The sequence below is a fragment of the Acomys russatus genome, chromosome 32 (assembly GCF_903995435.1).
Source record: "Acomys russatus chromosome 32, mAcoRus1.1, whole genome shotgun sequence".
Classification (NCBI taxonomy): Eukaryota; Metazoa; Chordata; class Mammalia; order Rodentia; family Muridae; genus Acomys; species Acomys russatus.
The window spans coordinates 2,667,314-2,695,190 of NC_067168.1; the positions used below are offsets into that span (position 1 = coordinate 2,667,314).

Consider the following 27,877-nt stretch of genomic DNA (forward strand, 5'->3'; position numbering starts at 1 on the left):
TAGCTACAGGAGAGAGGGCCGGCAGGAAGCAAGAGAAACTCAGCCAGCTTGTTCCGCGCCAGCCGGCCGGGGCGGGCCAGGCAGGTGGAGGCGGATCCAACCTCAGGCTTCTTAGGCGGGTCTGGTCACCTGTGGGTTTGGCTTGACTGGGGGAGAAGGCGCCTGCTCCTCCCTCTCTGGGAATCCGCGCTTCAGTGGGATGGGCTGGGGACAGCCGCACAGCGCCACGTCCCTCCCTTGGGTTCTGCTGGGAAAGCTGCTCTCCTATACTTTGGGAGACTCGCTCTTCCCCTAGGGAGAGGTGGGTGGCTTTTCTGTTTGTTTGTTTTGTTTTTGTTTTTATTTTATTTTATTTTATTTTTTAGGACTTTACAACTAGCTCCGCAGCAGGGGGAAGGAGCCAGTGGAGGTGAGCGCCTGCTGGCTATGACAGCTGAAGGCTGACACAAGGCTAAGCGCTCTCACCTGTGGCCAACACAGCCCTAAAGAAGACCTGCCTGCTGGACTCTTGTAAGTTTGGACTGAGGGGGCAGCAAAAGCTTAAGGGGCGGCAGGGAGATGCCTATTCTAAGAAAACTGCCAAAGGTGACCTGCTAGCAAGACTCCCTCCTCTGGGCTGGCATTCCTGTCCAGCCGCCCTCATTCCTTCCAACTCCTTTGTGTACAGTTAACAGTGGTGTGCACAGAGCCTGGCTCTGCCTGAATGTTCTTTCTTCCCCCTCTTGGAGGTCATCTGTCCAAGGAGTTCAAGGTCAGCTGTTGGACACTAGGCCAATTTGGAGGAATATTTTTCATCTGATGCAAATATTTCGAATCTTCCATCTCTCTTCTTTCATCTGGCCTCGTCCCTGACCCTGTTCACAGGCAGGTTGTTTTTTTGGGGGGTTTTTTGTTTTTGTTTTTGTTTTTCTTTTTTATCTTCCCTAACTCTTTTTTTCCCTCCACCTTTGAGTTGTATTTTTTTCTACACAATATATATTTTTTTTTACTAATTTTTTTGCATTAGGATCATATTTACCCCCACTCCTTCCCCTGACTCCACCCAAATCCACTCCACCTTCTCAACTTCAGGGTGTTTGTTTGTTTGTTTGTTTGTTTTTGTTTTTAAGTAACTCACAAAGTCCAGTGTGGGCTGCCCATATACACATGTGTCAGGGGCCCTCCACCAAAGCATGGTCTGTCTAGCAGGAGCCACTCCCTTCTAACTGCCCCTCCCTGGCCACAAAGCCATCAGCTGTTGGTAGCTCCTCAGCAAGGGGTGGGGGCCAGTGAGGCAAGCCCCTCCTCCTGTGTCCCAGGAATCTCAAGCACCCTGGGAAAAGAAAATGAGCTAGTGTTTATGGGTACTTGGAGTTCCTTCCCTTTCTCTCTCTCTCTCTCTCTCTCTCTCTCTCTCTCCTCTCTCTCTCTCTCTCCTTCCTTCCTTCCTTCCTTTTTTTCACTCCACTCGTTCCTTCATTTCTTTTAGTTCCGTCAATACTAAAAGCCTTCAAACGTGTGTTCAAGAATACACCAAAGGAGAAGGGAAACAGTCTTCCATGTGACACTGTAAAAGGAGACTGATTTTTAAAACCACACAAATTGATCTTCTGTGTTTAGTCCAATACTGTTGCTTCTTTGGAGAACAGATATTTGTAAATTAGAACTTCTTTCTCAAGCTAACGTCATGCTTCACCATATGTAAAGGGATTTCTACTGTCTCTAACCGAGGGGAGACATGAGAAATCTGGGGTTCTCATGTACAGAGACTCACTGAGAAAGAATATATTTAAGTTCTAAGATATTTTTAGGCACGCTGAAAGTATTGGTATCAGGGCATTCCAGAGTTTCAAGGATGTTTACTTGCTTATTTTTAATAATAATAATGATAATAATAATAATAATAATAATAATAATAATAATAATAATAATAATATAGAGCTGCTTACAGTAACTCATAGGGGCAGCCCCTGTAATCGCTCTGTTAGCACATTGTAGGTGAAACTTCTCTTGATAATTTTTTAAATGTAATTATTTTTTCACTGGTTCTTAAGAGTTCTGGACCCTGCTCTCCACTAGGCAGAATCAGAGACCAGAGGCTAAGGTGGGAACCTGGTGGAAAGAATTGAACAGTTCTGAGCTTTAGTCACAGCTCAGTCTTGAAGTCCCAGTGAGTCCTTTGCTATATTGATTCTGAGGTCTCCAAAAGTCCTTAACGTGTGGTGTGTGTGTATGGGTGGGTGGGTGGGTGGTGTGTTTGGGGTATGGTGTGTATGTGGTGCGGTGTGTGTGGGCTATGTTTGTGTGTGTGTGTGTATGTGTGTGTGTGTGTGTGTGTGTGTGTTTTCTCTTAATTTTCAGAATAAGAACTCAGGAAGAGCATTTGAACTCTTTTTAGCATGCTGTGTGTCCAGTGCTGGGGAGCATCGCTCTGCAGAATTTGGACTGTGGACTTTCCTCCTGGTTCCAGAAGGTGTCCTGGCAGGCTGGACATCCCAGCAGCTGACTAAGGGTTCAGGACTGATGGGACCTTGGACAAATTACTCTTGCTTTTTGTGTCTCATTTCCTCCTGGCTGGAGAGGATAATATTCTACGATGTTGTGCCCGAGAGTTGAACGGGCATGTAACATGAACCCTGCAGGGCGTACAGCTAATAGTCATCCAACAAACAGAAACAATTTCTTCAATGTCCATTTTTTTTAATGATTGTTTTTATTCTTGACGAGTCTCTTTTTTATTTTTGCTTTGACCCAAGGTCTCATGATTTGTGTCATGAGGCTAGCTCAGGCTAGCCTCAAATTCTCTATGTTGTTGAGGGTGACCTTGAACTCCCAATCCTTCTGTCACTATGACTAGTCTCTTTTTTCTTTAATTAAGATAATTTATCTCAAAATAAATGTCAAGTCCTACACGAATGTGTCTGACATCTAAGCAAGTACAGGATGAAGGAGCCCCAATGTAAGTTCACAGATGGTGACTGTTGTCTGTGAGCTACAAGTGGCTTGTGAGCCCAGAGAGCAGACATGATCTTAGGTGGCTTTAGGACGTATTAGAACGCACAGCCTCAGCCAATGGTATTTTCTCTGTCTGCCTGTTGCTCTGTATGCACACCTGAGAGCTGCATTCTTAGGGTGAGTATTCACACACTGACCTGTCTAGGGAATGTGGAGTCTCACAGCGATTCACACTTGTTCCCAGCTAACGCACAAACTCCTTGGCTTTCCTTCAAAGCATTTCCTCTGTTGACTTTACATAGACCTTGCCAAGTTACTGCGCCTTTGGGTTTTGTTGTCCTCAGATGTCACATGGAAGCCTCACTACTTTTGAATCGCCTCTAAAAGGGTGTTTCCTTTCCAGAAGCTGGAGGAAGACTAAGCTGTGTACACAGCACTTTTCTGTGGGCTGAAGTGTCAGCCAGTGTCCTGCCCTAGGACACGCACCTCGATTAGACACAGTGAAACACTAGCGTGTGCTTGTGCCCTGGGGCGGGGGGGCACACATATCACACAAGCAGACCACGACAGGCTGGAGGGGTGGCTCTGTGGCCAAGAGCACTTACTGCTCTTCCAGAGGATGAGAGTTCAGTTCCCGGCACTCAAGGCAGACAGCTCATAGCTGTCAATAGCGCCAGCTTCAGGGGAATCCCAGACTCTCTTCAGGTCTTCAGGGGCACTCATACACACATGACATACATACATACACAAATACACACCTGTGAAAATATATATTTTAAAAGCAGACCAAGAACATGTTAGCTGGCATCATTTGGAGTAAATTCTAAAATTACATTTACTACTATTGCTGCTGCCCGCGTTCTCCAAACACTACAGGCTATGCTTTAACTAAGGTGTGCCCTTGGCCTGAGGTGGGAGAAGGTCACCCCCTCTGCACAGGTTCTCTTATCAGGAAAAAATATCTGCATTCCTACGTGGGCCTGATGATATCACTTTTGCTTCCTTCTGAGCAATGTAAGTGAATGTTAGAAAAGAAATGTTACCCAAGAGGTATCAGGGATAAGTTCATCATTTTTGACTGAACATTTCGGTGGGGAAGTTCTTATGGAATTTCACCCTCTTGGTTTCTCCTTGGTATTGTTAGCTTTTAAATACAGAGGTCTTGCCAGGCGTGATGGTGCACACCTTTAATCCCAGCACTCGGGAGGCAGAGGCAGGTAGATGGCTGTTACTTAGAGGCCAGCCTGGTCTACAAAGTGAGTCCAGGACAGCCAAAGGTACACAGAGAAACCCTGTCTCAAGAAAAAATATTACAGAAGTCTTTTCCTTTAAATTTGAACTTGAGTATTTATGAGTTAGCTTCCTTGCTCTCAAATGTTGTGCAAGTTGGCTGAATAAATGAGTCGCTAGAGTTGGCGCTCTCTGCCTCTTACAACTACATGAATTCAAAGGAGAGATTTTTGCTGCAAGGTGTGGGAAAATTCTACCTATCACATAGGTTCCACCAGTAGACAGGAAAAGGAATTTAATACTTTAGGTTTCATTCATTGTAGAGAAAGTTTTTTTTTTTCTGCAGGCCCAGACTAGCTCTACTGGTTACTGAAAGCCTCTATCAGGCCGGGCCCTCATTTGTATCACACCATCATTATCTGGTCTAAGAAATTAGGTGAGAATTACTCTTTTGGAGTATTCTTTCCCTTTGTTCATTTTCTTAGTTTTAGTCAATTGACTTGGACATTTGTTCGTTGTCCTGGTAGACATCAGGTCCAGCCAGAATCGAGCGGAGACTGAATCCAGCTGTTCAGCTTAAGTGTACATGTCCAGAGCCCTAATTAACATTCTGACTCCTGGACTCATCCTGAGACATTCCAGAACTCCAAGGCGATGCTGCTCTCATGGCAACCATCACATTGTGCATGTGGTGCACTTGCAAGGGTGTATGCGTTCATACGTGCACAGGTGCACAGGTACCTATGTGGAGGTCGACATCAGCTGTCTTCCCCAACTGCTCTTCACTTTACTTTCACTGAGCCTGGAGCTTGCTAATAAGCAGACTGGGCTAGATGGCCAGGGAGTCTCAGGAGTCCTCCTGTCCCCGCCTCTCCGGGGCTGGGATTGTAAGCATCGTGCCATGCGCAGCCTTTTAAAAGTGGGTTCTTGCGTGGTAAATAAACTACCAGCTGAGCCATGTCTCTACCATCACCTCCTCCTCCTTCTTCTCCTCCTCCTTCCCCTCCTCCTCTTTCCTAGAGTCCCTGTGTCTGTGTGCTATGTTTATGCATGTGTCATGCAAGTGTGCATATATGTGTGTGGAGCCCAGAAATCAACATCAGGTGTCTTTTATCTTCTCGTTTCTTACATTTTGAGGCATGGTTTTCAGCTCAGACCAGACTTACTCTGGCTAGACAGGTTTTCCCTTAATTCAACGGGTTTTTTTTTTTCTTTTCTATTTTTAATATCAAAGAAAGCCTCATCTAAACCAGTTTTCTCTGGAGACTTGCAGATGAAGGTCCTTAGGCTTCAAGAATTACTGGAGGGAATGAGTTCTGAGCCAGGAAGGTGGGGCTGAGGCTAGTCATGAACTATTTTATTAGATTGTTCCACGTTTCCTCTGGATTCTGGATATAAATTCCCAGCTGAGTGTTTCAGTATTTGATCTGCCTCTTCTGGCACCCAAGAATCCACCTCACTCTCTATCCAGGGCAAATTCTAGCTCCCTGTGTACCTTTGGAAAGGAGTCTTCAGCCCTCATCCCTCAGGGCACAAAGGTTCCATGACCTGTTGGCATCTTGGGGGAGGGGCATGCTTCCTCCAGGTGTGTGGGAGGCTGCAGAGTCAGGTACTTCCTAATGGGGCATTGGGGTGAATCAACCCCCACTTTCTACCAGACTTCAGAATCCAAATATCTTTATTTTTTTGTGTTTGACATGGTTTGTGGGTTTCTCCTCTTTTCAGCTTTGAGAAACTTTATATAATTCTCCATGCCTGCTTTCAAGAAACACGGTATATTACAATTTTAACTATTATTTCAGAGTTGAGAGGGAATGTCCTTCCTTCCTGTGTGCTTCTCATATTTCCATTTACTTATTTAGCTTAAGAGACCGATTCTAAGCAGCCTACCATGCCCTGGGTGATGCCTTGTCCTGTGCTCCCCCAGAAGGGCAGGGTTTGCAGAATCCTGTTTACCAGCACTTCCGTTTTCTATTGAACAGAACTCTGGCAGGGAAAGCTTCAGCCTTTTAAAAAAAAAATCTTATTTTATTATTTTTTCTTTTTCCCAGTGAAATAAAGAAAACAAGTCAGAATGACCCTTGAGTTGCTAATGTCTGTCACCTGAAGAAAGAGCAAATTATTTTCTGGCCTCTGTGTTGCCGTGTATAAAACATGTGTTCTGAGTAGTTGGCTTTTTCTCACTGCCTCTTTTGCCAGCTGAGGTGCAACATAAACTATTTTAATTAATACCGTGTCACCAAAAGGGATTGAGGTAGCCAATTGAATTCTGCCAAGATAGAGTCTTTTGATGAAAACATATCTTTATTGATTGAGGATGAAAAAAAAAATCATTCTTAAAATGAAATCCAGAAGAAAAAAAAATCACGTCCCTCAGAGAAAATTTCTGAGTGGCAGGCCGAGATTAACATCATAAAATTGAATTTGTGCTTCAAGCCTTTGATGTAATCAGCAGCTGGGAGATGGTGCTGCCCTAGCTGTGTGCCCTCCGATTATTGCGGAGAATGAAATAAGGGTTTCTGGTGTCCCTCCTCCAAGAAATACAAACAAGGTATTACTAGGTAGTTTCTTGCTAGTTAAAATGGGTTGGATCGATCCGAGGCCTCTTAGGCCCTCATTGGCCCATGAACGGTGGGAGTTGAGCATTTATTCATGCCCCAGGGACAGAATTTGTGGCTGTTGCTACAGAATGACTTGGGTCAGTAGGAACCTAGCAGAGCAGAGCAAAGGGGATCCTCTTTGCCAGGGACAGCTTTGGGATGGGCAGAGGCTGGAGAAAGGTTAGAAAGCAACACAGTGCTGGCTCTGCCTGCTCAAAGGCGCAGTCAGTCTGGGGACTCGTAATTGGAGGGCATACTCTGTGTGAAAGTCATCTCAGAGGTGTGGTCTTAGGATGCCTGGTCACTCTTTCAACAGGTCTCTCTCCTGGTTTTCTTTAGTCGTGGTACTTTGAAGGAACCACTGCCCACACCTTTGACGCTGAGTGAGTAATGAGTTGGTTTTGTAGATTAAGTAGCAGAAATCTCTTGGCAGCTTCGCCCTCAGACTGAACAGCAGCTTGACCTTCAGTCACCCCGTATTCAGGTTGTACGTATTTTCTGTTGTTTCCTTTCCTTAGGGGTACAGGCTTGCTCATGTGGGCCATAACAGGAGACGACGTACTCCTAACCCTCACTCTCAAGCCCTTTGAGAAGCGGGATGGGCCTTGAGGTCAGACAGACATAGGATATAATTATCCCTAACCAAGGGATTCAGCTTTGCCAAGCCTCTTTCCCCCCCAAGAATAAATACTAAGTGGCAGGTATACGATGGAATCGGAAAGGTGGGAAACACCCGAGTCCAGTGTTGATCTGGCGTTTAGTAAGTGTGTGTAAGTGGGATCTGTAAAGGTTTCCTTAAGGCTGAGGAGGAAAGGAAAAGAGGGTGAAATTGGATGTGTTCTCAGAGAAGGGGAAATGAGAAGAGTCAAAGCAAAGGAGATTCACACACACACACACACACACACACACACACACACAGGAGAGCACATACACAGGAGAGCTCACACACAGGAGAGCACACACACAGGCACACACACACACACGGGGAGAGAGAGAGAGAGATTGTTTTGCTTCTTTTTTCCTTTTTCTTTTCTTTTCTTTTCTTTTTTTTTTTTTTTTTTTTTTTTTAGTTTTCCGAGACAGGGTTTCTCTGTGTAGCCTTGGCTGTCCTGAACTCTGTAGACCAGACTGGCCTCGCAGAAGCAGGCGGATCAATAGAGAGAAAGTTTTTAAAAGACCCTGGTGTGGCCAGAGCACTTGTAACTACGTAACTAGCTCTGGGGAGGCAGAGACAGGCAGAAGCCTAGGGTTAGACCCTCAGCCAAATTAGCCTATTAGTGAACTCTGTGTCAGTGAGAGACCTGGTCTCAAAGAAACAGGCCCGTGGCGCCTGAGGAATGACAGCTGGAATTGTCCTCGGGCTCCACAGGCAACTGAGTATAAATGGACAACCACTCACATTTACACCATCAGGTATTAGGGAAGACGAGGTGTCTTTGTGTCATAATCCTCAGGCCCTGTGTCTCCACAGGGACCACCCTCCCCCAAGCACCCTGGACTTTAGTGTCAGCATGCAGTGCAAGCGATGAGCTTAAAGTAGTGGTTCTCAACCCGTGGGTAGTGACCTAAGGCCATCGGAAAACACAGATCTTTATAGTAGTGACCTAAGGCCATCGGAAAACACAGATCTTTATAGTATGATTCATAACAGTAGCAAAGTTACAGTTCTGAAGTAGAAACAAGAAATAATTTTATGCTTGGGGGGGCACCACAACATGAGGAACTATAGTAAAAAGTTGCAGCTTTAGGGAGGGTTGAGAAGCACTGAATTAAAGTCGTCCTTGCTGCGGGTCCTGTCCACCACACTGAAGGCAAGTACCTTGTCATCCCAGCACTTGGGAGGTGGAGGCGGGAGGATCACACTCAGCTGCATAGAGAGCTGAAGGCCAATCTGAAGTATGAGAGACACTGCTCCCCAAAGATAGAGTGAAATGAAGGGTAGCATAAAGGGTCTCACGGACACAATGCATTGCAGCCATGTGTTCCAACAGCACACAACGAACATTATGTGTTAGAAGGTGCTGTTTTACTGGCCATTTCAAAAAACCAAAATATGCAGTGCCCTGATTCTGTGGACATTTTTTGACTCATAAGGATATGCTTATGTGATGTAATTTATTCTTTTTTTTTTTTTTAAATTTTACAAATAAAAGCTTATTTCACACAGAGTTGTGGAGTTGAGGGGACCAGCACTGACATGGTGTTGCCTCCACTTTCATGATGGAGGAGGAATCCCACACCAAACAGGAACCAGAGATATGTTCTTACACGAGTTAATTTAATATTTTCCGTGTGTTAACCTAACCAAATGTACTAGGCAATTTTTTTTTCATATATATTGTTCTTCCATGTGAGAAAAACATATGACTCAATACTGAAATGGGCTTGTAGAATTCACAGGCACAGAAACAACTGCTTTGCCAGCAACACAAATGCGTATTTAAAGTTAACCACAGAGTGACTCAGTGATAAAGACATTGAGAGTTTGTTTTTCCCCCTTTCCTGTTCTGTGCTGGGAATCTAACCCAACAGGCCCCTAATAAGTATTTTTTTTTTTTTTTAATTTAATTACGAATGACCATACGGCTCAGGGTTTGAGAGCGTTTGGGGCTCCTCCAGAGGACCTAGATTTGGTTCCAGCACTCACTGCCGCTGGTTTACAACTTCCTGTCACTTCAACTTCAGGAGATCTGACGCCCTCTTCAGGCCTCTCTGGGTACTGCACTCGTGGCACATAATTTTAAAAAAACATTGAAATAGATCTTTTAAAAATGGACTAAAGCATGCTAGATGGTTTTAGGTTTTTAAAAAAATGGCTTTTAGTTTAACTATTTGGATAGTTAAGTGTAACACAATCTGAAACAAAACAACAACAACAACAAACCCTGAAAAAAACAAAATCCTTTTAAGGCCTAATCCTAAGGTTTTAAATGTGAGGACGGTATTTCTCTGAATTGTTCCAGACTAAATAGATGTGAAATTGAGTGTCACTCACTAGAGGTCCCCCCGGGCTTCTCGAGTTTCTTTTCCCACGCTAACGCCCAACTCTCTAACAATGACTGCATGCAACACGCGCGGCAGTTTCATTTTGCTAGCACTGCAGATCCACAGTTTAACAAGAAGCAGATGAAGTGTGCAGGCGGCACTTCCTGAGATCCTGCAGCTCGGCAGGGCAGGTAGAGCTGGGGGCTGCGCTGGAAACTTCAGCTATTCAACAATGGGGGGGGGGCGGGGCGGGGCTTTAGGGCTGTTTCTTGGTTGGCTTACATTATTGCATATTCTGGGTCATGAGTATTGGAAGTGCAGCGATTAATCTGCATATCTGCTTAACTCCTCACTTGATCTCGGAGTGATTTTTGCATTGTTAGTACAACTGAGGTAGTATCTGTCGAAAACCTTACCTTTAAAAAAAAAAAAATTTTTTTTTCCAATTTGGTGGAGTACAGGTTTTTGTTTTTGTTTTTGATTTGTTTCATTAAAAATAGAATTATTTTTATTACTGTTTCAACTCCCTCTACTCCTCTTAGATTCTCCCATCTGGACTAAAACAAAACAAAACAAACCAGGCAGAAAGCTAGGGAATAATAGTAAAAATAAAAGATTATCAGATAAAACAAAAACAAATTGGAATAGGGCAAAACAGCCAAAGAAACAAACAAAAAGAGCCAAAGAAAAATTACAAGAAACACATATAGATGGACATGTTCATACACACAAGAATCTCATAAAAAAAACCAACATCTTCTGAGATCTTCTTCAATGTCTTTCTGCAGAGTCTTGAAGTTTGATTATACAGTCTTTCACGTACTTGGTTAGAGTTACCCCAAGATATGGTATATTTTTGAGGCTATTGTGAAAGGTCCTGTTTCTCACTCTGTCATTTACATGTAGGAAGACTACTGATTTCTGTGTTAATTTTGTATTGAGCTACTTTGCTGAAAAGGTTTATCCGCTGTAGGAGTTTCCTGGTAACGCTTTTAGAATCCCTTATGTATGCTATGATATCACCTGCAAACAGTGAGACTCTTATCCTTTCTATTTGTATCCCCCTTCAGCCGTCTTTTTAATAGTTCTAGCTGGGACCTCAAGTACTGTACTGAGTAACTACAGAGAGTGCACAACCTTGTCTTGTTTCTGAGTTAGTGGAATGGCTTTGAGTTTCTCTCCATTTCAGTTGATGTTGGCTTGTGGGCTTGCTGTAAACTGCCTTTATTATGTCTTACAGTTTTCTAAGTAGCAGCTAATCATTTAGTCCTCCTGGTGAGGAGCTTGGCTTTAATGTTGGCTAAGGGTTAATGTGGGAGTAGTTATGCATCCAAGGGTAGCAGACAGGATCACGCTTCAGAGGGTAGAACAGAGGATGTGTGTGTGTGTGTGTGTGTGTGTGTGTGTGTGTGTGTGTGTGCAACTCAGTAGATGCATTTGTTGTTGTTGCTTTGTATTTTCTAAGGAGTGGTCTTATTCAAGAAATCTTCTGCTTTGGGAACGAACCTCTGTAAGCAGGCAGGCTTCGGAAGATACACTTCTGTGGGGACCATGACAGGCACACAGGGGGCCTCAGGTTCCCATGGGTCTAGGCTGCTTTGTACCCTCTGTTGCTGTGACAGGGGGCCTTGTAGAAACTCTGTCTTTTTTTTTTTTTTTTAAGTTTGCCTTTGCCTCATTTTCCAGGACAGAACTGGACTTTGCTACCAACCAGCCAGCTGTGTCATGGCTCCAGCCGTTACTTCCTTCTTGACATCTCAGTCCTTTTGAGGTTTATGAAGGCAATTTGTCCACAATAACCAGACTAATTTGTTTTTTAGATAAAAATATTGTGTTGTAATTAACTCACAAATAAAATATCTCACTAATAGATAAAGGGAGTCACTCAAACACTTGCTTACTTCCAAATCCTGTGCAGATAAAATGGCCTTCCTGTATTCGTGGATCAGGATTTAGGGTTTTAAACCTTCACTAACAATTATTGTTTTATTCTCTTATCCAACACAAAAAGTGAGAAAAAGGTGATGATTGAAACTAGAAAAAATTGATTGGCCTTTTGTGATCCTTGTGAATCAGTGTCATTGAATGAGAGAAATTCAGTGAATTTTAACACTGGAATTCCTGTAATCTCTGTTTAAACTCAAAAATCTATAATAACACTCTCTGGCTTAAAGCTGACCAAGTTATCTTTTTTGAGAAAAAAAAAAATCTCACTTTAAAAAAAAAGCACCATTGATGTTTTGTTTTTTTAAGGTGTTGTGTTTTTATTTTTTTACATATACATTTATATTATTACGCATACATACAGTAAACTACCTACAGCAAGAAGAACCATGAAACAATCAGGAATTATATAAAAGTTATAATCTTAGTGTTTTGGCTATTTGTACTTGGCAGCCTTGAAGGAAACACCTTTCCTCTCTTGGTGAGTCTAAAATTCTGAATGTAAATCAATATCTATTATATCTCATCAATATCAACTTAAGACATCTATCTAGACCTAAAAACATCTTAACCCCCAAATAACTACTGGGCAAAATATCCTTGTTTCTACCACAGACAGAATTCTGCCTAAAAATGGGCAAGCTTGGATGCAGGCAGAGTCAACATGAAACTTTACCAAGACAGGGTAAGCAAGTCCTCAATAGTCCCTGCCCCATAAATATGTCTGTCAAATATATTGGGACAGAAGGCTGAAGACGATGCTCCAAGGTTATAGAGAGTTTTGGGTGACTGTTTAGGTAGCAAACTGTCTCTGTCATCTTCTCATTTGGAAAGCCACTAACCTGCACTCCCTGTATACTCAGGTAATTAATTTTATTCTTTCTTAAGACTCTGATGGGGTTGAACACCAGATACTTTAGTTAACAATAACAACAACAAAAAAAATCTCTTGAAGTGATGACGTTAGTCCCTTTCAGTGGCTGTGGGTTTAGAAAGGATACCATATTGGTTCTTATTCACTTGGCAGAAGGACTCATAGCAGCCACACAGGTCCCACCTGAGACTCAAGCTCACATCGTTAACTGATACACTCTTTCCTCACAGGTGTTCTCCTTTGGTCAGGAGGCTATTATGAAAACTCATACCTTGTACTGCGGGACTTTGGCATATTTTCTTGTCTGTCCTCAGCCAAAGGGTTTGGAGTGGTCCGTCTGTGGGTCTGACTGTGTCCTCAAACAAAGCTATTTGTTAGTTAGCAACCCCAGTGTCCAGTAGACACCAATGGCAGATCCATGTGTCCTGATGCTAGTCGCTATGCTGATCTCAGATAGGTGAGAAATGTGAGAACAGATTGTGAGGGAAAATGATGAAGGTGGATGGAGGAGAACTGTAATGGTGTCATTCCTTGGGACTGCCTGGTATTGTCTCTATAGAGAAAGGGTTGGAAGAGCTAGCCCCTTCCCTCCCTCCCTTGCCCTCTCTCCTTCCTTCCTTCCTTCCTTCCTTCCTTCCTTCCTTCCTTCCTTTCTTTTTAGAATAATCTGATCAGCAAATGAATTTTCCTGGGTGAATCAGTAAGATTTTCTGGCAGGAGAGTCTGGGCCCTGTGCACTCTGTTGAGTTTGCTAGCAGAGTGCTTTTGGGTTCTGGCTCAGCTGATCTTTCCTTGGGTTACCTTGACCAAGTGATCAACTTTCCAAAACTTTGATTTTTTTTTTCCTCATCTGTAGAAATGGAAGAGGTGCTTGTGACCTCCAGCACTGTTGTCTTTAGCTTGGGATTATTAGAGGCCCTCAGACACTTATGCAATGATTATATTTCAATTTTAAACAAACAATAATTGATAAACACGTTCCACATATAAGGCAGTGAGGTGTGTGTGTGTGTGTGTGTGTGGTTGTGTTAGCACTTTCAGGGTTTTGAATAAGCCACGTGACTGGTTGGTTTTAAGAGTAAACTTGCTACAACCTAGAATCACTTGAGACGAAGCTTCAGTTGAGGAGCTCACTAGATCCGGCTGGCCTATCGATTTTTTTGTAGGGGATTGTCTTGATCATTAATTAATATAGAAGGACCCAGTACACTGTGGGCGGCGTCATTCTCTAGCCAAGGCACTGTGAGCTGTCTGAGACAGGAGACAGCTGTATGAGAAGAAGAGGCACCAGGTAGAATGGGTGCATTTGTTTCCCTTGACTGTGGCCTTGGCTTCCCCCTCAGTGATTAATTGTACCCTGGAATTGAAAGCCAAATCGATTCCTTTCTTTCATAAATTGCTTTTGGTTAGGATGTTTTATCACAGGGAGAAAAGTAAAACTAGAAAACAACACTTACATAAAAGAAGTATTATTCACTTTTAACTAGTTAGCTTGTGATTTTATTTACTGTATACGGCAGCTGTAATTGTCTCCCCAATAGTTGATTAGAGTTGAGTTTAGAATTAGTGACAATGAATTGGATGTTGTCATGGTCAAATGTCCTGGATATACCCACAATGCCTCTGAGAAATAAATAGTAGTAGCCATTTAGTAAAATAAACACAGAGACTCTCCTACTGGCAAAGTTCATGTTAGACTGCTGTAATACACCCTCCAGCTACAGAGAGAATCGTAGTGATCCTTTTCTCTGCCAGTCATTGAGGAGACAAACACTGAGCACCAATTATGAGTGAGACAGACAATGTGTATTCTGTGTAGAAATTATTAATCCAGTGTCAATTTTCAAAAGTAATTTCTTCCAGTTTTATAGATGAGCAAAACAAGGCTCTGAGATTAGTTCCTCAGTGCTAAGATAGAGGAGGAAGAGACCACGATGAATGTGACTCATCTGGTTTATCTTCCTTATCTTTCTCAAGAAAGTATGTTTTCATTGGGAATAAAAGAGATTATGATGTCCTGGGTACATACCCAATGCATCTGTTCTTATTGGTGAAATACAGGCAGAGGGCCTGAAGTGATCACTTTCCTGTGGGTGTACGCTCCTGGACCAAGAAGGCTCCTCCCTAGAGTGGCCATACCAATTCTGCTAGACTTTTTTATTAGCATGATGAGAGTTTACCTTCATAATTTTGTCTTTTATTTTTAAGTGTGTGCATGTGTGTGAGCATGTGTGCATATGTGTGTAACTGTGTATGAGTGTGTGTGTGTGTTTGCACATGTGTGCTGGTGCACAAAAGCTGGAGCTGGGTGTCAGATCCCGTGGATCCCGTGGGTGTCACAGGTGGTTGTGAGCTGACCAACTTAGATTTGAGGAACCAGAATTGGGTCATCTGAAAAAGAGCAAGTGCTCTTAATCGCTATGCCATGTTTCTAAGCCTGAACCTCCACATTTTAGAGCCCCTCCCCCCACTGTCTAGATTGAATATCATCACTGAAGAAATATTTAGTGAATGTCACGTCTGTCGAGCAGGGTGCTAGGGTGAGGACAGGGTAGTGGCTCACTACTCCCAGGGTGTTTCCTACTTGATGGCAGAGACTAGCTTGGAAGGTGGCTGGGAGATGCCATTGTCAGAATTAGCCCAACGCTGCCACTTAAGCCTTTCAGTATGTTTTAGTTGCAGTCAATCTGAGTCCCTGCTGAGCTCCTGCAGCTCTCGTCAGCTGTCAGCATAACCACATGACTAGGAGGCTGGATTCTTAGGGACAAGAAGGTCTTCCCAAATCTGCCAAGACATTTTTTAAATGACTCCTGCCCCTGGTCTTCTTTTCCTCTGGTTAGTGTTTTCCATCCCTTGGAAACACAGCTTAGAAAGTTTTCATTTATTCCCCAACCTGCCCCCACCTTTTCCAGGTGATGTGTGACAGGCACGCTGCCGGGAAGTTGCTCCTCATCTGTATCAGGTTAGAGATCTACTGCTGGAATCCAGGCAGCAGCTCTGCAGATCTGGCTGTAAAGATAGGCATGCCTCCATCTGCAGGAGTCATCTGATAGGCTAATTCTGGATACCAAAGCTGCCTCTACTACTTGTTAAAAAGACATGCTCAAAAAGGGGGAGAGTCTTGATGACCTCCCTGCACAGGGCGGAAGCCGAGATAGACACAGTAGACCAGGAGAGTGAAAGCCTGTTCCCTGACTTGGTGGGTTTTCATTCCCAGAAGACGACAGGAGAAAATACAGGAAGGTATAGGGCAGATTTCTAAGCAGGACCAACATGGGTAAAGGAGTAAAGGGTGGACCTGGGGACTCCTCGCCTCATGCCCCTTTCAGCCTGAAGGGATGGAGCTGGCTTTAGTTAGATAGTGAGTAAATCAGTAGTTCATCCATTCGTCCATCCATTCATCCATCCATCCACCCATCCATCTGTTTTTCCTTTCTGCGTGGCGTGGTCCATTGGCTTTTCCTGAGGTTCTGTTATTTGTCTGTGACATGAACTGTGCTTTAGTCACCTAGATGACCATCAGCATCCCCATCACAGGACTTTTCGTAGAAACTAAAGAGAGTCACAATTCATAATTTGCCTGGTTTAAAACCATTTCCAGATAACAGTCTCAGAATCTTCTCTAATTCAAGAACAAAATGCACAGTTCCCTTCTAGCTCTCCCCTCTCTGTACCTGTAGGATAATTAAGTACAGTGTTTCCATCCACATGATAGGAATGTGCTGCCAAGTGCTAATCATTAAAGCACCTGGTTTCAGCCAATTATGCACACCTATCCTGGAAGCTCCCCTGCCCCCCCCCCCCACTCCCCAAGGACTGTGTAGCCTTTGTTCTCCCTGAGTAAAGTTGCGCTAGCTCCCTGTAGTGGTTCCTGGAGTGGTCATTCCCTGCCTTTCTCAGGGCTTTTCAAGCTCTGTGCCTCTCTCCTTCTGCTCCTCCTGCCTTTGTGGGCTGGTGGCCAACAGCCCCCAGAGAAGAAGAAGAAGAAGAAGAAGAAGAAGAAGAAGAAGAAGAAGAAGAAGAAGAAGAAGAAGAAGAAGAAGAAGGGGAAAGAGAGAGAGGGGGAGGGAGGGAGGATAAGAGAGAGAGGAGGGAGGGAGGAAGAGAGAGAGAGAGAGAGAGAGAGAGAGAGAGAGAGAGAGAGAGAGAGAGAGAGAGAGAGAGAGACTCTGTAACTATGGGCTTATTCATTTTCGTTGATATTCTGTCCATCTGCTATGACCATCTTGGAGACCTCCCCGAGAAAAATAAAACATGATATCTAAGTAATTTACAGTCAAGAATTTGAAGAATTTGAGAGGATGTTATCTGAGAGTCATTTAAGACCGTGAAGTTTTGTATATATTTCCTTGTTTACAATCTTGTTTCCATATCTATTCTGATCATGTCATAGGATAGTGACTACATTATTTATATAAGTTATATTGCATAATGTCAAACCCAAGGATACACTTGCTAATGTGAATAAAGATTGGAAAGGAGGCAAATTTATTTACCCTTTAAAAAGTCAGTCATATAATCCTGTGCCTCTTTTAATACCTGTTTTTGTTTGTTCGTTTGTTTTGTTCTGTTGTTGTTTTACAACAGAAACATGTGTTTCAAACTCATGATTTAGAATTTATTAAAGGATAAGTATGTGTCCGTAGCTATTTCAACTCCCCCCCCCCACCATCACCAAATCACTAGGCATTCAAATTAGAGATATACTCATTGTAAGCTGAGGGCTGTGTTTTAAACTTGGTTTGACTTAATTGTTTGAAACAGAACAGGCAACCTTCTTGGGTACATCAGAGAAACTTGATTATAGACAGTTTGCATTTTTTTTTTTTGCAGGCTATTATCAAATTGCTGTAGTATGTACCTAAGAAGTTTGGTACCCAAAGAATAAAGGTTGGTTTATTAGAACTGAGTAGATGAAAACATTGCATCATGTATATTAGATCTTGGACTTGACTCTGGTATTTAAAGGTTTTCTTTAATCAGGGTTTTCCTGCAATGTATAAAGTACCTCAAGCAACAGCTTAAGACTTATTAGGAGCCTCTCACATATTGATAGAAACATTTCAACTTTATGGAGTCATTTAAATTCTTTTTTGTTGTTGTTGTTGTTGTTGTTGTTGTTTTTGTGGGTTTTTGTTTTGTTCTGTTTTTTTGAGACAGGGTTTCTCTTTGTAGCCTTGACTGTCCTGGACTAGCTTTGTAGACCAGGCTGGCCTCAAATTCACAAAGATCTGTCTGCCTCCACCTCCCTGAGTGCTGGGATTAAAGGTGTGTGCCACCGCACCCACATCCAGCTCATTATAGAGACTTGACTGCGAATAATTGAAAGTCACAACCAACCCGCATTCCTTCTGTCGGATGAGGTGTAGTTCTTTTAGCCTGTGAGCAGTAAAATGGGCTGCCATTTTACTTAAGACAGTGTATGTACGTGCTGGCGCTATTTGGCAGTAGAGTAGGTAATGCAAAGCATTAGGGTTTGGTTCCCAGCACCCACATCACACAGCTCACAACCTCCTGTAACTCCAGATCCATGAGATTGACACACTCTTCTGGACTCATGCGCACACACCCACACAGGACACACACAAAAACACATGATTAAAAATAAAGTACATTTTAAAATATAAATGATGTAGGCTGATCCTATATGTTTTTACTCATGGACATGTGTTTATTAGTCCTGCAACATTACAGCTCCACTTCACTGAAGTTTCTAGCGCTCTGAGACAATATATGATATATAATTTAGGTAGCTTATTCTTTTTATCAGTGATTACGGGCAACTCAACTCAACTGTGTTTGGATTATTATTACTTTTTATAATAGTGTATGGTTTTCTCTATGTTGGTTTCTTTGGAATTCTTTGTGCCTATTTAGCTTTTCCTGTACATAAAATTGTACTTTTGATATTTAAGTTGCTATTTTTTTTCATTCTTCTTCTTTTTAAATATATGCCTTTAAGGCTAATATTCCATCTAGTAGGAAAATCTAAATTTGGCTGGTCTCATTATACAAGTCTTCATTGTTTTAGGGCCTTGGTAATATCTAATTGTTATGTTTTTCTTGGTTGGTCAAGGACCATTTAAAACATATTGTTTCTATTATAAATATTTATAGAGCAAATACATTGTTTGTGTATGTGTGGTAAGGGTATTAGAGGAAACATAACTTAATTTTTTTTTTAAGTTCTGGCTGAATGCAGTGGAACATGCCTGTAATCTCAGCATTCAGGGTGTCAGAGGCAGGCAGATCTCTGTGAGTTCGAGGCCAGCCTGTCTTGAAAAAAAATTGGACGAATATTGTTTCCTGTGTAGTATTACTGTTCTCTAGTAAATGGTATATTTAATAGTTGCATAGTGGGTTGTTTTAACCTCTAGTGGTGGGTTTATTTAAAACTCATATTTTCAATGCCATATTAATTTTCTTTGATTACAAATTCTTTTATTTCTGGTTGTGGCACATGAGGAAGCTTTTGTAAGTTGGACATGTTCTGAGACAGCCTAGTTAAGAAGCTTTGTCTCGAGGCTAGACATGGTTTAGTGGCTTAGAGCACGGGCTGCTCTTTCAGATGACCCAGGCTCCATTCCCCAGCACCCACACGGTCTTTCTCAACCATCTGTAACTCTAACCATAAGGGATCTAATGCTTTCTTCAACTGTGAACATGCATCACCCTCATACATGATGCACGGGCATCCATGCAGACAAGCTACTCACACACAAATTTGTAAAAAGAATCTTTATATTTTTACTAGCAATTTCCTTCCATGTACTTTACTGTGCTTTCTGGGATGTTTGAATGAGAATTTACATTTAATTTTGCACTTTTCTCTTTCCCATGTTGCTTTTTTGCTCTTGAGTTTTTATCTTCTATTTGATCAATAATTTTTAAAAATTTTATCTCTCTACTGGTTTAGATGTTAACACATATTTGTTTCTTTTTGCATACTGTCATAATTCCTACCATAATAAGATTTAATCAGTATCCTTTCCTTCAGAGTAAGTTAACATGCTTCTACTTTCTCTTTCATGCTATTACCTAAATTTTATGTTTCCCCTCTAGTGTGTCAGTCAACATCCATCTTTACAACTATGTTAGCCCTACTTTGTTTTCTGTTGCTGTGATAAACACCATGACGAAAAGCAATCTAAAGTGAAAAGCTATATATGTTTCATATTTCCAGGTCAGAATTCATCATAGCAGGAAGCCATGAAAAGAACTCTAACAGGAGCAAAGACAGGAACCCTGACAAACACAATTTGCTATCTTGCTGCCAAGGCTTGCTCAACCTTATTTCTTACACAACTCAGAACTACCTGCCTAGGGCTAGAACTGTCTCCCTGTGGGCGGTGCCCTCCCACACCAATCAACAGTCAAGACACTTCCTCACAGACATACCCACCATCACGTTGATGTGGTCTAGCCTTCACTGTTTGTACCATTGCACCTATGGTCTCACAATTGCAACGCAAGGATGCACACGGTCTAATAGTGATCTGTACCCCCAAACCTTGAATGAGAGAGGGGTGAGGGGATGGGGTGGGGGTAGAGGTGGGAGATTACTAAGTAGTTTAGGCCAGGCTCCTGCCTCGAGTTTTTGAGTCTTTTGGATTATAGGTTTGTGTCACAAGCCTGGCTTTTTGTTCTATGCTTTTTTTTTTTTTTTTTAAGGTTTTAATGCCCTTGTCATTGTAATAATTTCTTTCTTTCTTTCTTTCTTTTTTTTTTTTTTTTTTTTTTTTTGGTTTTTTGAGACAGGGTTTCTCTGTGTAGCCTTGGCCATCCTGGACTCACTTTGTAGACCAGGCTGGCCTCGAACTCACAGCGATCCGCCTGCCTCTGCCTCCCAAGTGCTGGGATTAAAGGCGTGCGCCACCACGCCTGGCTTATCATTGTAATAATTTCTAACAGTTTATTTATTCTTTTAATGGTGAATTTTAGGTTATTAGTTCCCCAGGGTACCCTGGTTGCTCATGGCTTATTATTTTCATGGCTGTGTTGTAACTTTTTTTTTTGTAAATTTATTTACAATTGTAATTATATTTTCATAAGAATTCTCTTCAGACTTAGTTTGTTACAGCATCTTTCAAAATTCTATCCCCAGCCCCGTAGGCAAACAAACAAAATCCAACTTTAGTGCAGTATATTGACATGCAAAATACTTTAATAAATATGTAGAAAATATATACATTGGACACATGTTTTATTCCCTGTACAGACTCATAAGCACACCTAGCCAGAGTTGGTATAATGAACACGTTCGCCATCTTCAATGCTACCAACATTTGTGGCCTGAGGATTATTCATCAGCTAAGACACCACACTGCCCTTGCAGAGGATCAGTGGGCAGTAAACAGCACCCTCATCAGACAGTTCACAGCCCCCTGTAATGCTGGCTTCTAGGAATCTGACGCCCTCCTTTGGCGTCAAAGAGGCTGCACTCATGTGCAGAGAAACACATGCATGCATATAACTGCAAATACAATAAACCTTAAATGAGAAAAAATGCTCTCCATGTTTCCTTTGGGGTCCTCACGCTCTCCTGCTGCTTCTTCCAATCCATGTGGCCTCGCGGTCCTGCCGTCTGCTTCCAGCTGTCATCCACTAATTAGAACTTTCTAGTATCTCACCCAGAGGATCATATGGCATTATTCTTTGCAGGTACTTGATATTTTTAATAATAATTGTTTTGGGATTCACATAGTGTGAGTCAATGGGCCATTTATTTTGTTTAGGAATAGTACCCCATTGGGTAGATATGCCTCTGTTTATCTGGTTACCTATTAATTGACACTTGGCTTGTTTACAGTTTTTAGCTATTGTGAGTAAGGCAGTACATATAGCTGTCTTCCAATAAACACATGTTTTTTCTCCTATTGAGTGAGAGGTAGAGTGAATTGGCTGGGGCATGGAGTCAATATGTATCTGGCTTGTCAGGAAATGGCCTCAATGACTTCCATCATAGGTTCTCAAATACGGTTCATCTGGAACTCACCATGTAGCCCAAGCCAACCTTGAACTTGTGTCACGGCTCCTCCCTTGGCTCTCCATTGCTGGAATGACAGATGTGAGTTTCCCCAAATTTCAGAAAGATAACTATGTACATTTCTCCCCCCAGTTTCTCTGTATCTGAGATTCACCCAGCATGAGGAGTGCTCTGCAGGCCGTGGCCCTGTGGGGAAGAAAAGCTCCTCCCCACAGCATCACCGCCATCATGATCACAGATGACCAGCAAACCATCGTGACTGGAAGCCAGGAGGGCCAGCTCTGCCTGTGGAGTCTCTCACCTGAACTGAAGGTGCGTAAAGGCTGTAGGTATTAAAGCTGCAGCGACCACTCTGCCTCTTAGGCCTACAGGACATGTGGGTGGAAAGGGTGTGCATTATAGGACAGATCGGGATGCTACGGAAAAATTATGAATACTGTTAATCTCAGCTACCAGCTAAGTTCTAGCCCCTTTTAAGCTGCATGGAGTTTTACTATTTTCTGTGCTGAATTATATGTGTAAGTAAGTGAACTATAGACATTTAGGATAGTTCCCAAGAATAATGGTCCATTAATACAAACAAAAGGCACTCCTGACAGCTACTATTAACTAAATGAGTAATATCTTCATTATCTGGACATTTCTGATGGGTTAGCCGTCTTGCTGTTCTTCGAGTCTCTGCTTTCCTGTGATTTTTTTTTTTTTTTAACAGAGCACATCAAAATCTCTACATTCAATTTACTGTTTGCCGTCCTCTGATTTCAGAACCTGACCTCACCTAGTATTGGACCCATCGATTAGCAATTAATTGTTTCTGTCCCAAGTCATAAACATTTAACATATTGGAATAGATATTTGCTTAACTCTAGCAGCCTCTAGACCCAATTTGAACAATTAAACTAATGATGTACTTAAAGTGTACTGCCCTCATTAAGAAGCCTTTTAAAGATCAAAACTATTTTCAGCCTTTAAAGTCTGTCACTTTTAAACCTAAATTAACAATTAATTGTAATTCTATTTTATGGTGTAATTAATTAACACCACCCATCACTGAACCCTTATGCTATAATAGAACTGGCAGGAGCTGCACAGCAAGCCAGCTCAGCTTAGTGTTTATGAACACTTCTGAAGGGGGTGGGTAGTACTGCAGAAGATAATGCTTTAAAAACGGTGGTCATATATATCTGAAGATGTATGTTTCTATTACCGTTTAAACTCAGACTTCCAAATGGCCTAAAAATCTCTCACTAATCTTTTAAAATCTTTTTTTATTGTATTGCTTTCTGGCTGAAGTGGCTGCCTAGCAATGCGTATCTCATTATGAGCTTAAGTAATTTGAATTCCTAGTATCCTGTGGGCTTTTTTCCCCCTATATGTTTCTGATATCTGTTTAGTATTTGTTCACCGAGCATTCTGAGAACATATTAACAGTTAGCTGGATTGAGTTCATACTTGCTGGGGGACACATGTGCTGCTGTCCCAGGAGGTTGCAGTAAACGAGATACAGGACTTGGCTAATTACACCACCCTATGAGGATCCTAAGTAGGCAGTAGGCAGTCATGTGGTGGCCACTTGGAAAGTTCTGTCATGTTCCTTTAGGAGCAAGTCATCTCCTTGGGGTTTGAGCAGTAGTTCTTAACAGGAGGATAATTTGCCTCCTAAGAGATATTTGGCGATATTTTCAGACACTTTTGGTTATCAAAACAGGAATCAGGAGATGTCACTGACATTTAGTGGTTCCTATTAATGTCTTAAAGTGCATATGTTTATCTAGAACAAAGGCTTTCCCAACCAAAACTCAGTCATACTGATACTGAAGGCCACAGCATTGCAGATGTGGAGTGGAATGAGACTCACATCAGCATGGTGGGAGGAGCAGTCATTGTATTTAAGGCAACACCCTGATCCTTTGGGAAAGTGGAGTGTGCCTGCTGCTGGACCCAGGTATGAACTAGGGTCTAAGAGAGATGAGCTAGGAGAAGAGATAAGATTTGGCCATGGAGATGCTTTGGTGCCCAGGAGAAAGACTGGATCTTCTGGGCCAGAGGAGCCTCTGGGAAGATCTCATCTGGGGATGGCATGAGCCTTGTGTTCTGGATGTTGTATATGGAAAAGTAGCCATGCAATAAAATATCGTGCAGCACAAATACGATACTTTATGTCTCTATGATTTTGCCTGCTGTGTACCTCATATGAGTGGCATTACTCAGAACTTATCTTTTAATTCAGGGCTTATTTTATTAGTCCATGGCCATCAAGGCAGGGAGCATGGCAGGCAGGCATGCCACTGGAGCAGTAGCTAAGAGCTTACATCTGATCCATAGGCAGGAAACAGAAAGAGAGTGAGAGTGGGTCTGCCATGGACTTTTGAAACCTCAAAGCCCACCTGCCAGTAACACACCTCTGACAAAAGGCCATGCCTCCTTATCCTTCCTAAACAGTTACCCTAACTGAAGATCGAGCATTTAAACATGAGCCTATGAAGACCATCTCATCCAAACCGTCTCAGAAAGGCAATGGTGCTCACCTCTGATATTTGCTCTGCTGTGGATTTTCCTTTGTGGGTGGAGTATTTGTGACATGTCTGGAGTTGATGTGGCTTTTGGCCCATTGAGGGGATGCCACTCACATGGTGCTGCACCCAGTGTGGAGTCTAGGGACAAAGGGTATTGTTTTCTGAGTAGTAACCTTTGGAAATTTCTGGGAACTATGTAAAATTAGAATTTATTAAGTGATCTTAAGAAGATAAAAGACACTCTTAGCACAATTTTAATATGACAAGAGATCTTTTAAAATAATTCTGATTGTGGTAGAAATAAAGGAAGCCATTCTATTAGATAGATATATTTGGTAACCAGCCATGTGTATGTTTATGTAGTTTGGACAAAAAAAAAAAACCCACTGATTATTGGTCCATGTAGAACATAGATATTTTATTATCCACAATACATTTTAAAACTATTTTTGGATTTATTATGTTTTTTCTTCATTTAAGGAAACATTATGAATTTTCTTTAAAAATGTATTTTTAAAATTATGTGTGTATGTCTGTGTCTATGCACAAATGAGTATAGGTGCCCACAGAGGCCACTAGAGAATGTGTGATCCCTCAAAGCTTGGGTTACAATTGGGGTCTGAGCCCATGTGGATGCTGAGAGACAAGTTTAGATCCTTCCCCAGGACTCTTAACTACTGAGTCATCTCACCCCCATGTTTTCTACCCTATAGTTTTCATTTTCCAAATCCCTTTTACAAAATAGGAATATAATTCTAATTTCAGTCATGAGATAATAAAAGAATAAGAACTTAAGGCTACACATTAAAATGCTCATAGTGCAAATGACACAATGACATTGTAAATAAGCATTTGGTTGTTTTCTTATGTAGAAAAGTTGATTTTATTATTTTTGAGGAGGGGAGTCAAATTAGGTATTTTTTAAATTCAGAACTTTAATTTTAAAGGTAGTTTAAAGTTGGCAGCTAACGTAGAGTTCAGTATCAGGACAATGTCACGCCTACTGAAGTACCTGAGTGGAAAGTACAGGACTCCTCAGCTGCCATTTTGTGTTCTAGTATGATTTCTGTTGCTGTGATAAATAATGTGAAAAAAAAAACTTGGGGGAGAAACTAATTGTTTGGCTTATAATTCCAGGTGACAGTTCATTACAGATGAAAATTGGGGCAGGAACTCAAGGCAGGAACTCAATCAGAGGCCATAGAGGAATACTGCTTACTGCCTTGTTTCCCATGGCTTTCTACTTGCTTTTTCATTTAGCCCAAGCCTACCTACCTAGGGGCAGTATCATCCACAGTGGGCTGGGCCCTACTACCTCAATTGTAAAAAAAAAAAAAAAAAAAAAAAAAAGATGCCGTTCAGACATAGGTCAGTTTCATCTATGCAATTCTTCGGTTGAGATTCCCTCTTCCCAGATGACTCTAGGTTTGTGTCAAGTTAACAACTGACACTAACTGTGCCATGCTGTCACCCTGGAGTGGGGTACTGGGCACAGCAATGAATTAAGACCTTATGATTAATGACTCCCATGCTTCACATTATAGTTAATTTCTCCTTGGTGCCCCGATGGACATTCTATGGGCTTATGTAAACTGACGTATGTTCACAATTTGTCTTGTGATACAGAATTATTCCATTATTCTACATGCCCCTGTGTTCTACAATCTCCTGTAAAAGTATGGAGATTCTTAATCTCATGGATGTGGGCACCAATGTAAAAGTGTCTTTTATTCACCTAAGATAATTGTAGTCTCTGAGGCTTAGCGCTGAATATACTCACCCTTTCTAGTCTTTCTGAACTCTGCCTGGCTGGTTCAATTCAGCTGTTCTGGCTCTAACTCCTCTCCAAGATGACTGATTCAAACTGGCTTCGCTGGACCTCAGACTGATTTGCTCTGCTTGGCTTCATACTGATTTTGGCCATATGTTCTAATCTTCTGGATCCTTCACACTCTCTGGCTCATTTTGTCGTTTCTTGTGTCTGGCTTGTTCTCTCTCTGCAGCCTGTCCTTGTGTAACTGTCCTGGTAGAACTGCCTCCTCCATTCCCTGTTCTGTGCTGCTCCCTTTTAAGTCACCTCTCCTCCATCTCCATTCTCATCAGCCGTGGGCGTATCCCATTCTGCCAAATCTTTCTCTGATTGGCCACTTTGTCTGCCTCTCAGTTAGACATCAAATGGGTGCTTCCTTCTACAAACTAGCTTTACCCTCACTGTTTGGTACTAAAGGAGAGGACTAACGGTGCGTCTGCATTCCAGCCAGATCGTGCAGACCTAGAATGTCTTTGGATGTGATCAGAGCAGCCATGTTGCTGGATTAAAATTCTTCTACAATGTCCTGTCCTCCCAAGCCCTTGATGGGTACCAGCCTGTTTACATCCCTAGTTCTGTCTTGTCTCAAATGTCACAGAGTTGGGGTCATACAGCAGCTGGTTTTCCAGGATAGCTTCTTTCGGCTAAGCAACACATAGGTTTCTATCGGTCTGGCAGCTCAGCTGCTCGTTTCTTTTCTCATCGTTTTCCTACAATCCTGTAGCTTATGTTCTACCGAGGGGCAGCTTCGTTGTGTTTCCATCTTTAGTAATCCTGAGCAAGACCACTAAAAATGTGCATAGCTTTTTTTATGTGGATGCTGCTTTTCAGTTTGTGTGGGAGAACACCAACGAATCATTCCTGGGTTGTGCATGACCTTCAGCGTGGGGTCTTCCTGCTTTACTGCTGGAGTTACAGGCGTTCAATACCACACCCTGGATGAAATCTTTGCCTCTCCAGTCTGGGATCATGGTGGAACTTCTGTGGGTGAGAAGCACCCACACTGACTTATGTGTATTCAAAGTTGAAATGTTGAGGAATTGGTCTGATGCTCATGTGAATCTCAGGATGGAAGCCAGCACATGCCTTTATCTCTGTGGATTTTGATGTGCTGTGTATCAGTTTTCCTGAAACTTGTACACATTAAAAAAAAAAAAAAAACAACTTAGCATACAAAATTTCCTAATCAGAACATGCAAATAGTATTGATTATTATTATTGTTGTTGTTGTTGTTGTTGTTAATTATTGTTCCTAGAAGTTGAAAGTTGTTCAAAAACTTCATTTCAACATTTTCAGATTTCAGCTAAAGAACTTCTTTTTGGCCATTCGGCTTCAGTGACATGTTTGGCAAGAGCAAGAGACTTCTCCAAACAGCCCTATGTTGTGAGTGCTGCTGAGAATGGGTGAGTGACAAGTGTCCACATTTAGCTCCATCTCCATCATCTTCCTTTGTAGCTAAGAGGGTGGCGGGTGAGTGGAGGGGAGATGGACCTGTGGGTGTAGCGCTTGTACCCAAATGTGAGCGCCTGGGTTTGCTTCCCAGCGACCATGATAAAAGCTATAGCCCACAGCTGAGGAGTGAGACAGGAGATCCTGAGGCTGTTGTCCATCCACTCTGGCCAAATTGGTGAGCTCCAGACTTCGTGAGAGGCCAGGAGAGAGTGTAATCTAGACAAACACCCGATGTTGACCTCTGGCCTTCAGAGATTTCATGCCAGCTGTGGTACTGAAGACCCTGTAGCTCTAGCACTCAATAGGCTGACGGGAAGGCCATACATTGACTGCCATCTCCTTAACCCAGGAAATGATGTTCACGTCTATTACCCCAAAGTGGTTGAAATGTAGAATCCACACAAAAACTTAGATCCAGTTATACACCCACTTTCCATTTATATCTGTGTGTGTGTGTGTGTGTGTGTGTGTGTGTGTGTACACATAGAAGATCATTCACAACGAAGTGGAGAGTGATTGAGGAAAATGCCCAATGTAGGCCTCTG

General features: G+C 42.2%; 1 protein-coding gene across 1 annotated transcript in view; it reads left to right on the forward strand.

Moving 5' to 3' along the window:
* The first annotated feature begins 357 nt into the window (after window positions 1-357).
* Window positions 358-27,877, forward strand: part of Wdr72 (WD repeat domain 72) — a 108,124-nt gene continuing 80,604 nt past the window's right edge. Inside the window, exons 1-3 of the mRNA XM_051140829.1 lie at window positions 358-510; window positions 21,686-21,865; window positions 27,177-27,283. Of these exons, the coding sequence (XP_050996786.1) occupies window positions 21,713-21,865; window positions 27,177-27,283 (260 nt within the window). The 5' untranslated portion in view covers window positions 358-510; window positions 21,686-21,712. The remainder of the gene's footprint in view (window positions 511-21,685; window positions 21,866-27,176; window positions 27,284-27,877) is intronic.